Source organism: Drosophila serrata, unplaced genomic scaffold (assembly GCF_035046125.1).
Source record: "Drosophila serrata isolate PLE 108 unplaced genomic scaffold, ASM3504612v1 contig_109, whole genome shotgun sequence".
Classification (NCBI taxonomy): Eukaryota; Metazoa; Arthropoda; class Insecta; order Diptera; family Drosophilidae; genus Drosophila; species Drosophila serrata.
The window spans coordinates 33,421-43,870 of NW_028257007.1; the positions used below are offsets into that span (position 1 = coordinate 33,421).

The window sequence follows — 10,450 nt, forward strand, 5'->3', positions numbered from 1 at the left end:
GCACAACGTATGTTGACGCAAGTAATGACACGCGTAAAAAGCTGGCTGAACTCACACGACCTGAAGCTGGCGGACGAAAAAACAGAGCTACTTTTAGTCAGCAGAAAAAGGATCCCTCTAGAAATAGACATGAGAGTTGGAGAGACTTTAATAAGGACGCAGAAGGTTATAAAGTACCTAGGAGTTAGACTGGACTCAAAATTGACATTCAATTCACACATACAAGAGACGAAGAAGCGGGCGACCGAGACTACAAAGGCGCTTAGCAGACTCATGGCAAACGTGGGCGGCCCCTTACAATCAAGGCGGAAACTCTTAATGGAGATAAATCACGCAATCATGCTGTACGGGTGTGAGGTCTGGGCAGGCACCCTTGAGGCAACCTGCAGGTCAAAACCTCTACTTGAGGTACAAAGAACCATGGCTCTACGAATAGCGAGTGCATATCGAACGGTATCCGGCCCTGCTGTACTAGTAATTGCAGGCGCCATACCAATCGACCTATTGGCCAAAGCGCGAAAACAAATATATATGAGGAGACAGGAAGGAGAGACGACAAGAGGCTTTATTGAGCGGACCAGAGAAGTAATTCTCCAACAATGGCAGGAAAGATGGGCAGCCGAAGCAAGGGGAAGATGGACAGCTAGACTGTTACCAAACCTGGTAGCTTGGTACGGAAGGAAACACGGAGATGTGGATTACTACGTCACGCAGATGCTGACAGGCCATGGCTACTTTGCCGCCTTTCTGCACTCTATAGGGAAAAGAACCAACGCCAGATGCGTATATGGAGATGCGGAGATGGACAGTGCTGAACACACCATTTTCCACTGTAAGAAATTCGGACCTGCGCGGAACTGCCTGGAACAAGCTGTTGGGGCAATAAACCCAGAAAATATTGTCACGAAGATGATAGGCAGCGAAGACACGTGGAAACACATCGCAGGATTCGTGCAGAACATTCTCAGATCTAAGAAGCAAGATCTGGATGAATTAACTGGGTAATCTGGACGCAGAAAGAAGATGAGAGCGCATTGCGCTGAATTGGCGCCACCTTGAAGTAATGCGAAAGCTGTTCCGAGGTGGGAACACGGCCAAATGCGAGGGGGGGGTTTAGTGGGTGCGAGCCCCACATACCTTTTTTTTGCGACGGCAATAGGGAAGATGCGTTAGGCATTCCCCCTCCTCAACCCAAAAAAAAAAAAAAAAAAAAAAAAAAAATAAATATAAATATTATTATTATTATTATTATTATTATTATTATTATTATTATTATTATTATTATTATTATTATTAGTCGTTTATATAAAGAATCATCATTATATTTATAACACATCATTATTTTTTTTTAAAAGGGTCATTTCCAAAGTAATTTGCAGCCATAGCTTTTTGATTATGATTATATCTCGAACTTTTAAAAGTTGGTGAGATGTACCAAATGAGGTAATTAAAAAGAAAATCCAAAGAATACGTTGCATATTTGCGAAACTTGAAAAAAAAACGTTATTTTTCGGGTACATAACCTGAAATATCTCGAAATTAAACAGCCATGGGAAGTTTCTGAAACCGAATTATAATATCCATATTTTGTCTGTTGTCGGAGTTGCCCCTATTACCTTTTTAATACATTTTCGGTTGACACTAAGCTATAACACCATTGTACTGTGTACTGGTACCGGTTATAAAAATAATAATCCTTCTAAGAAAGAGTACTGCGAGTCGAAAATGTAGAAAATTTGGAAAAAATTAACAATAAATTGAAAAATTTATCAAATCGAAATTTTATTTTTAAGATTGTGCTATGGTCCAATACCCCTAATAGGATGAAAAAAATTCCCTTTTTTTTAAAAGGTTACTTGTAATTATGAATTTTCTAATTAGTTTATTAGAAAAACTAAAAAATTAAATTACGAAAAAAACCGAGTTGTGGTGGCAGACTTTTGGCGAACGAAAAAAAGAGTGGTGCGTCGCTTCGAGTTTAACATGCGAATCAATCTATTTCATATGCTTAGCCTAGCTTATCTAAGGTTGGCGAAGGCGAGGCGAATTCGCGAAGAGCGCGAGAGAGCTTTATTGCGCTCTCGCCTTCGCCCTAAACTAACTACACTAGACTTCAAATTGTGAATTCAGCCAACACCGGCCCCGTTGAACGCCTCCACGGCTTCAACCTCCTGGAAGCGGCGCCAGCTTGTGGATCGCCCTTCGGAAGATGGCTCCATCGCTTCGTCTAAGGTCGACGACCCTGACCATGCCGTCCTCCCCTGCGTGCGTTGCGACGATCCGTCCGAGGAGCCACTGTTGAGGCGGCAGGTTGTCCTCTGCCACTATGCCGAGCTGTCCCTCCTTGACGTTCTCCTGGTCGTGGTGCCACTTGCCTCGTATTTGAAGGCCCAGCACATACTCCCGGGACCATCGCCGCCAAAACATTTGCTTGGCTGACGAGACAAGCCGCCATCGCCGCAAGCAGCTGAGACCCGCCTGGTCCGGGGTCCGCAGTGCTGGTGCTGCGACGAGGGGCCCGCCTGTCAGCAGGTGTCCTGGAGTGAGTGCCTCTCCGTCGCTTGGGTCCTGGCTGAGAGCTCCGAGGGGCCGCGAGTTCATTATGGCCTCGATTCCGACGAGGACTGTCCCCAGCTCTTCTGCGTTGAGGAGTGCGCCGCCCACCGCTCGTAGGAGTAGGTGCTTGGCAGTTTTCACACCTGCCTCCCATAGTCCGCCCATGTGCGGAGCCCGAGGGGGTGTGAACGCAAATTCGCATCCGCTTTTTGATGCGAATTCGCGAATCGCGTCCGCCTGCTCCTCGAGCCTCTCGCGAAGAGCCTGGAAGTGGCGACTCGCTCCGACGAAGTTCGTCGCGTTGTCGCAATGCACGGTCTGGGGACATCCTCGGCGACCAATAAACCTTTGAAAAGCCAATAAAAAAGAGTCAGTACTTAGGTCTGAAACAATTTCTAAATGAACCGCCTTGGACGCAAAACAAACAAATAAGGCAATGTAGGACTTATATGGGGGCCTTCCTCGTATTTTCAATGTCGTATAGACAGGGCCACAAAAATCAACGCCACATATTGCAAATGGGCGGAGAGCACGGAGTCTTTCTGCGGGAAGATTTCCCATAATTTGAGTCATCAGTCGGGGCTTGTATTTAAAACAGCGCACACATGATCGAACTGTCTGACTGCAGAGTTCCTGAGCGTTTATGGTCCAAATACGCTGTCGTAGGATGCTCACAAGTGCTCGAGGACCGACATGAAAATTTGTGTGGTGCAGATGCCGGACGTAGCTCTGCACAAATTGGGAGCGTTTCGTCAACAGCAAGGGAAACTTGGCATCGTAGGATATAGGAGCGTTTGCTAGTCGCCCCCCAACTCGCAACAACGAAAAATTGCACCAAGTGCCGGTGTCTTCATGGATGAATGGGTTCAATCGCTGAAGACTTGGGCCGACCTTGGAACCTTTACGAATTTTTACTATTTCTACTTGATACTCGTGATTCTGAATTATTTCGACGATCTTATTAAATGCTTCAGTATATTCAGTCGGTGACAGAGTTTTTTCGAAAACTATACTCTTGTCTTTACATTTTCTTATAAAGCGGAACATATAAGCGAACACTCTCAGCAGTTTCAGGTGTGACGAGAATCCCTCGATGACGTCCAGCAAATCGGAAGTTTGCACCGCAGCGGTCAGTCCGACCACAGTCTTTCTTGATTCCTGCCGCAAGACTTCCTCATCCGGTTCGAAATGAACATTTTTGGGCCAGTTCTCCTCCTCGTCCTTCAGAAATTGAGGCCCCGTGAACCAGATCGACTGTCCAATTTCGTCGACGTCACAACCTCTAGACACTATATCTGCTGGGTTCTGCTTCGTTGGAACATGCCGCCATGTAGCCTGTCCTGACCATTCTTGAATCTCTGCAACCCTGTTCGAAACGAATGCCGACAACGACGATGGATGAGATCGGATCCAATGGAGAGTGACTTCCGAATCCGACCAGTAAACGATTCGCTCGATAGGGACGTTTATTAGCGGTTTGATTCTCTGGCAGAGATCTGCGAGAAGGTGAGCGGCACATAACTCAAGCCTTGGGAGCGTTTTTGTCTTGAGCGGCGCTACTTTCGACTTTGAAGTCAACAACGATATTTTGTAACCTTCAGCAGATTTGCTACGAACGTAGACGCAAGCTCCATAAGCTCTCATGGATGCGTCGGCAAAGGCATGTAATTGCACCGGTGACATCGGATCAGTATGCACAAACCGAGGAATAGCTATCTTATCCAATTGCGACAAGGTGTTTTTTAGCATATTCCATGCAGTTTCTAAATTCAGCGGAATTGACTCATCCCAGTCTAACTTCTTAAGCCACAGTTCCTGCAGTAGGATCTTTCCTTTTATTACAATGGGACTTAATAAGCCGAGGGGGTCAAACAGCTTGGATGTCACCGATAAAATGTTCCGTTTTGTCGCTCGGAGACCCATGACAGAATCGTCAATTTTAAATTTGAAGGCATCTTCGCTAGGCAACCAAGATATTCCTAACGCCTTAGTTGACTCTGAGTCCGAGATAGGTATCGACTTAACTGTGCTCTCAGATGCAGTGACCTCAGGTGAGTTTGAAAACCACTTTGTCAATTCAAAACCTGCTGTTTGAAGAACCTGAGACACTTCAGACTTGATTGTCCGTAGCTCCTCTACGCATGCAGCACCAGTTAGCATGTCATCGACTTAAAAATCGGATCCAATTACGTCGGCAGCTCTAGGGAATGAAAGTTTCGCAGATTCACTCAACCTTTTTAAACACCGAATAGCAAGAAAAGGGGCTGGTCCAGTACCATATGTAACGGTGTTGAGCTCATATAATCTCAAGGATTCAGAGGGGTCTCTTCTCCACACTATGAGTTGAAACTGCCTATCCGCTTCGTTAACCATCACTTGGCGATACATCTTTTTTACATCGGCAGTCAGGGCATACCTGTGCAGCCGGAAGCGGAGTAGAGTGGAGTACAACTCTTCTTGGATTGTCGGTCCCACCATCAAGATGTCATTTAAGGCCACCTGAGTCGATGTTTTGCACGATGCATCGAAAACAACGCGCAACTTTGTTGACGTACTTTGGGGCCTCAACACACATTGATGGGGAATGACATAATGTGGAGTGGAAGGAATTTTGTTGTCTGTAGGCGACATATGACCTAAGGCGAGATATTCTTCCATAAATTCCAAATACATGGTCTTTATGTCAGGATCTCGAGACAACCTTCTCTCAAGCGACAAAAACCGCCGTTTTGCAACATCAAAAGAATTGCCTAACCCCTTAGGGTCAGATTTAAACGGCAGCCTTACTTCAAACCGACCTGATGGCAATACCTGAGTAGTCTTCCTGTAGTACTCTTCACATAATTTGTGCTCAGGCGACAGAATTTTCTTTGGATTTGGCATTTTCTCCAGTGACCAAAATTTCTGTAGCGTGGTGTCAATCGACACTAACGATTCTTCACTACAACTGAAACTATTCACAACTTGCTTCGGGGCTGCAGATTTATATCTCCCCGAGACAACCCAACCAAGAAGGGTCTTTTGAAGAGTTGGATAGTCAGGACCTTGTTTAATTTGACCAACAGCTAGCAATTCGAAAAATGATTCGGCTCCGATTAGCATATCAATTTTTTGTGACTTGTAAAAGTAGGGGTCTGCTAATGGGAGGTTCTTTGGGATCTTCCAATCGCTAACGTTCACCGATTGATCGGGGTGATAACCGGTGATCGATTTTAAAATCCAGAAATCGAACGAGAACTCACTCCCATTGATTTGTGACTTCACCACGGTGTGTATCTTTTTCTTGACTTGAGAATTGGATTCGCCAATACCAAGTAAGTTGATACACGACTCCTCTCTACGAATCTGTAAGCGGTTCGCTAATTTTTCCGTTATGAAATTCGTTTGAGACCCAGAGTCCAGAAGTGCTCGGGCTAAAACGTATTCGCCGCTTTTGGTGCGCACGCTTACGATTGACGTAGCCAAGATTACCCTGTCCAATGACGTAGCATGCATAACATGTGACGTGGAAGGATGCTCTTGGTTAAAAGGAGGAGAAATATTCTCTTGAAGGGGTGGCAACGCTAAACTTTTATCAGGCACTGTGTATCTGTGGAGCAGAATGTGATGTGAGCGGTCACAAGCTCTACACTTTTTTCCCTTGCATTTTGACACAGTATGGCCTTTTCGCAGACAATTGATGCATAAGGAGGCTGACTTAACAAACTCGAACCTTTGCATTACAGAGAGACGCCCAAACGGGCTGCAATTCTGTAGTGAATGATCTTCTGCATTGCAATAGCTACAAGTTTGCTGAGGCTTGCTGTTGGAGGAGGAACACGAAAATGAGCTTCGATTATGTGGTTTGCTTGACGGTAATTTTTCCAGCTTTGGTTTTGTTGATTCTTCAGCCGATAAATGCTGGTATCGGCGATTTAACATTTTTTCACAATCGGACCAAAGTGGCAATGTCTCATAATCGAGCTGTTCCTCCCATTTTTGTTTGGTCACTGGGTCGACTCTATTTAATACCAAATATATCAACATTGCGTTTGAAATTTTTGTATCATCTCCTATCGATAGCAGAGAACCGTAAATCGACGAAACAGTGTCGATAAGATTTCTCAAGGAGGATGCGGATTGATGCGATATTTTTGGAAGACTAAACAATGTTGAAATATTATTCATAAAGATGAGGCATTCGTTATCGTAAACCTTTTTTAAACTGGCCATCGCCTTTTCGTAATTACTCTCGGTGACTTGGTAAGCTTTAATTGTTCCTAAAGCTTCACCAGAGAGACATGAAATTAAGTGGTTAAATTTTTCGATAACTGGAATGCTGGCATCTTTATGAACCAAAGTTTCGAAGAGGCTAATAAAATTTTTAAATTCCGAATAATTTCCACTAAATTTTGGCAATGCCAAATTCGGAAGTCGCGCACGAGTTGGTGCTGCCAAAATTTAGTGGAAATTATTTGGAATTTAAAAATTGTATTAGCCTCTTCGAAACTTTGGTTCATAAAGATGCCAGCATTCCAGTTATCGAAAAATTTAACCACTCCACCCGGGGGCGCCATGAATTTTCTAATTAGTTTATTAGAAAAACTAAAAAATTAAATTACGAAAAAAACCGAGTTGTGGTGGCAGACTTTTGGCGAACGAAAAAAAGAGTGGTGCGTCGCTTCGAGTTTAACATGCGAATCAATCTATTTCATATGCTTAGCCTAGCTTATCTAAGGTTGGCGAAGGCGAGGCGAATTCGCGAAGAGCGCGAGAGAGCTTTATTGCGCTCTCGCCTTCGCCCTAAACTAACTACACTAGACTTCAAATTGTGAATTCAGCCAACAAATTAATTATATTTCTTCTTAAATAAAGAAAAAACACCTTGAATTCAAAAAAAAAAAAAAAAAAAAACTCATTTTAATATCAAATAACCCTAAAACTAAGAAAAATCTTTCTTAATGTAAGACAAATTTACCTTTAATTTAAGAAAAAAATTCCCATCTTTAGAGTAAATCGCCCTAAAAACAATATATTTTTTCTACATATAAGAAAAATCGCCTTAGCTTTGAGGAAGTTTCTTCCTGATTTTAGGACAATTTTTCTCAAGTTTAGGGTGACTTGCCTTTGGATCCATTTTAGAGGCGAATTTCTAAATCTACGGGCGAAAAATGGCTTTTTAATGGCGATTTCAGGTTAAAATTTTTATGAATGTAGGTTTTCTTTTCATCACAATCTGCTAACTGAATCTGATATCGAAACGTTGGTTTAATTCCATCTTGATCTCGAGCCAAATATGTAGGTATAAATGTTTGGTTATGTATGTATTATGTAATTTTTTTAAGGCTTACTTTAATTTAGATCTATTAGAACTACTTTGACCCTTTTTACTTATTTAATTTTTATATTTAAAGGACGAATTGACCAAGGAGCAAACTGCATGTAAGTTATGACTAAGGTTTATTGGATTTATTTTGACCAGAGGTAATTATAATTTAATTTTTCGTGCAGTGCTGCGTAACGCATTTAATGCGTTTGATCCAGAAAAAAATGGATACATAAATACAGCAATGGTGGGTACTATTCTTAGTATGTTGGGACACCAACTAGATGATGCTACTCTGGCTGATATTATCGCTGAAGTCGATGAAGATGGATCCGGTCAAATTGAATTTGAAGAATTTACCACATTGGCTGCTCGGTTTTTAGTTGAAGAGGACGCGGAAGCCATGATGGCTGAATTGAAAGAAGCCTTTCGCCTTTATGACAAAGAAGGAAATGGTTACATCACCACAGGTGTACTTCGTGAAATTCTTCGAGAACTCGATGATAAACTCACAAACGACGATTTAGACATGATGATTGAAGAAATTGATTCAGATGGATCCGGAACCGTAGATTTTGATGGTAATAATAAACTATTCCTTTTATAAAAATTATCAAAATCTAACTTTCTTACTTTATAGAATTCATGGAAGTAATGACTGGTGGTGACGATTAATAACAAAATATATCTTTTGCTTATATTTTCCAATTTTCTTTTAAAATTTACTCAATTCAATGTTAGGTTATATGAATCAAGAAATAAAAAATCGGAATCCTTCAGAGTTGCAACATTTAATATAAAAAACAAAACCTAGCTTTGGGAAGCCAAAATATTTATAGCCTAGCCGTTTGCAAATTGATTGATTCCCTTGCGGGGTAATGTAATTCCAGTCAGAAGCTTGCAACGCTGTTAAGGAGTCCCCTCTTCAACGAATTATATAACGCGGCTTTGGTGTTATTAAAATGCGAGGGGGGCGCACGCGGAAATATCCGGCTGCTTCTCATCGGCTAGTGGGGTGGTGATCTTGCCCTCCTGCATCTGGCCAACAACAAAGTTTGGCGATCAGCAGTCGCAAAGAATTGCAAGCATGTCCGGCGAACATTTAACGACAAAGAAAAACAGAGTTATTTTTGGGAGCAAGCTTTCAGTTCCGCTCAATCCGACTCTGTGCGAGGGGAACGGATGAACGCTCGTGCGCTAGCTTTAGCTTTGGGTTTTAGCTTAGCTTATGCTAAAGCATCGCACGAAGGGGTACTATGGGGCAAATGGCAAATACTATGGGCAATATTACGACTTATTAGTTTAATTTTTATAGATTTATGCCCTGTTTTTTCTTATACCCATGTCTCACTCTTGATCACAATATGAAGGAATCCACCGACGAAAGCGCTTCGAAGACGTTCCGCCAATATGTGGAGTTCGAAAAATATAACTTCGATTACTAGGAATCGAAACAATATAAATGATATATATTTACGTTAAAAAAAACAATGAACTGCATTTATTTCATTCACCTAATCATGATATATTTAGTTTGACAGTTTTACATTCACAGATTTGCATTATTCTTCTATATCTAAAAGGTATAATCTATATATATAAAAAATAATAGTTTAAAAAATCTAAAAAAAACACACCTTTATAAATAACCGAACTAAAAAAAAGAAAATAATTTATAATTACAAAAAAAAAAAAAAAAATTATTATAATTCAGAGCAATAGTATATAATTAAAAACAAGAACACTAAATTCAGAGTTAAAAGCGTAGGGTGCATCTATAATTAATGTTACAATTATTCTAAGGGCATCTTTCTGTAAGGGGAGGATTATAAAAATTTAGTGCAATTTGCAATGCTTTGCCAAATACATGTTTAACTATTGTTACTGTTTATAAATGCAGTGGACTGTATTATTTTTGTCTTAGGTGTTTTATGTTTATTAATTTATGTAGCGTCTTAGAATAAGTTTTATAAGCGGGTGCGATAAGCGAGCGGTTGCGGGTAAATTCCAACTAGATCTAACTGGCGAAAAATAGAAACGTGCAGAAGAAAAATAAGATCGCGTGATGTCCCACTACTCATGCACATATACTGCATTTTGGCTATGAGTGTGAGCTTAAAGCTTTATGTTGTAAACAAGACAATTATGTTCAGTAAACTAGGTACGATGATATGCAAAATAAGAACAAGTAAAGAAGTAATAATTAACGACCGATTAATTCCTCAACATACCGGCCCCCCTGAACGACGGTTCAGTTCAAAGGAAGCACAGCAATTTTTGTAATGGGGCGCTTGTAAATTCCTCTGGCAGTTTTAACTGTGGCCACACGAACCCTCTGATCCTGGCCAGGATGAACCTCAATAACTCTTCCCAACAGCCACTTGCTTGGCGGCTGATTCGGGTCCTTTAACACCACAAGGGTGTCCAATGCAACATTTGGAGCATCTTGTTGCCATTTCGTGCGAGTTTGAAGAGTGCTGAGATACTCTAAGTTCCAGCGTTTCCAGAACCCTTGAACCTTGGCCTGCAATTGTCTCCAGCGCTGCAGTCTGTCAATGTGTGCATCCATGTAAGATGGCTCCGGTACCG

General features: G+C 41.7%; 1 protein-coding gene across 2 annotated transcripts in view; it reads left to right on the forward strand.

The window, feature by feature from the left end:
• The window catches only part of LOC110189230 (Troponin C at 41C), a 32,562-nt gene extending 23,920 nt beyond the window's left edge, over window positions 1-8,642 (forward strand). For both annotated transcript variants that reach the window (XM_086841174.1, XM_020959213.2), the window contains exons 2-4: window positions 7,950-7,977; window positions 8,047-8,442; window positions 8,502-8,642. In XM_086841174.1, the coding sequence (XP_086697300.1) occupies window positions 8,106-8,442; window positions 8,502-8,536 (372 nt within the window). In that variant the 5' untranslated portion in view covers window positions 7,950-7,977; window positions 8,047-8,105 and the 3' untranslated portion in view covers window positions 8,537-8,642. The remainder of the gene's footprint in view (window positions 1-7,949; window positions 7,978-8,046; window positions 8,443-8,501) is intronic.
• Window positions 8,643-10,450: the final 1,808 nt, after the last annotated feature.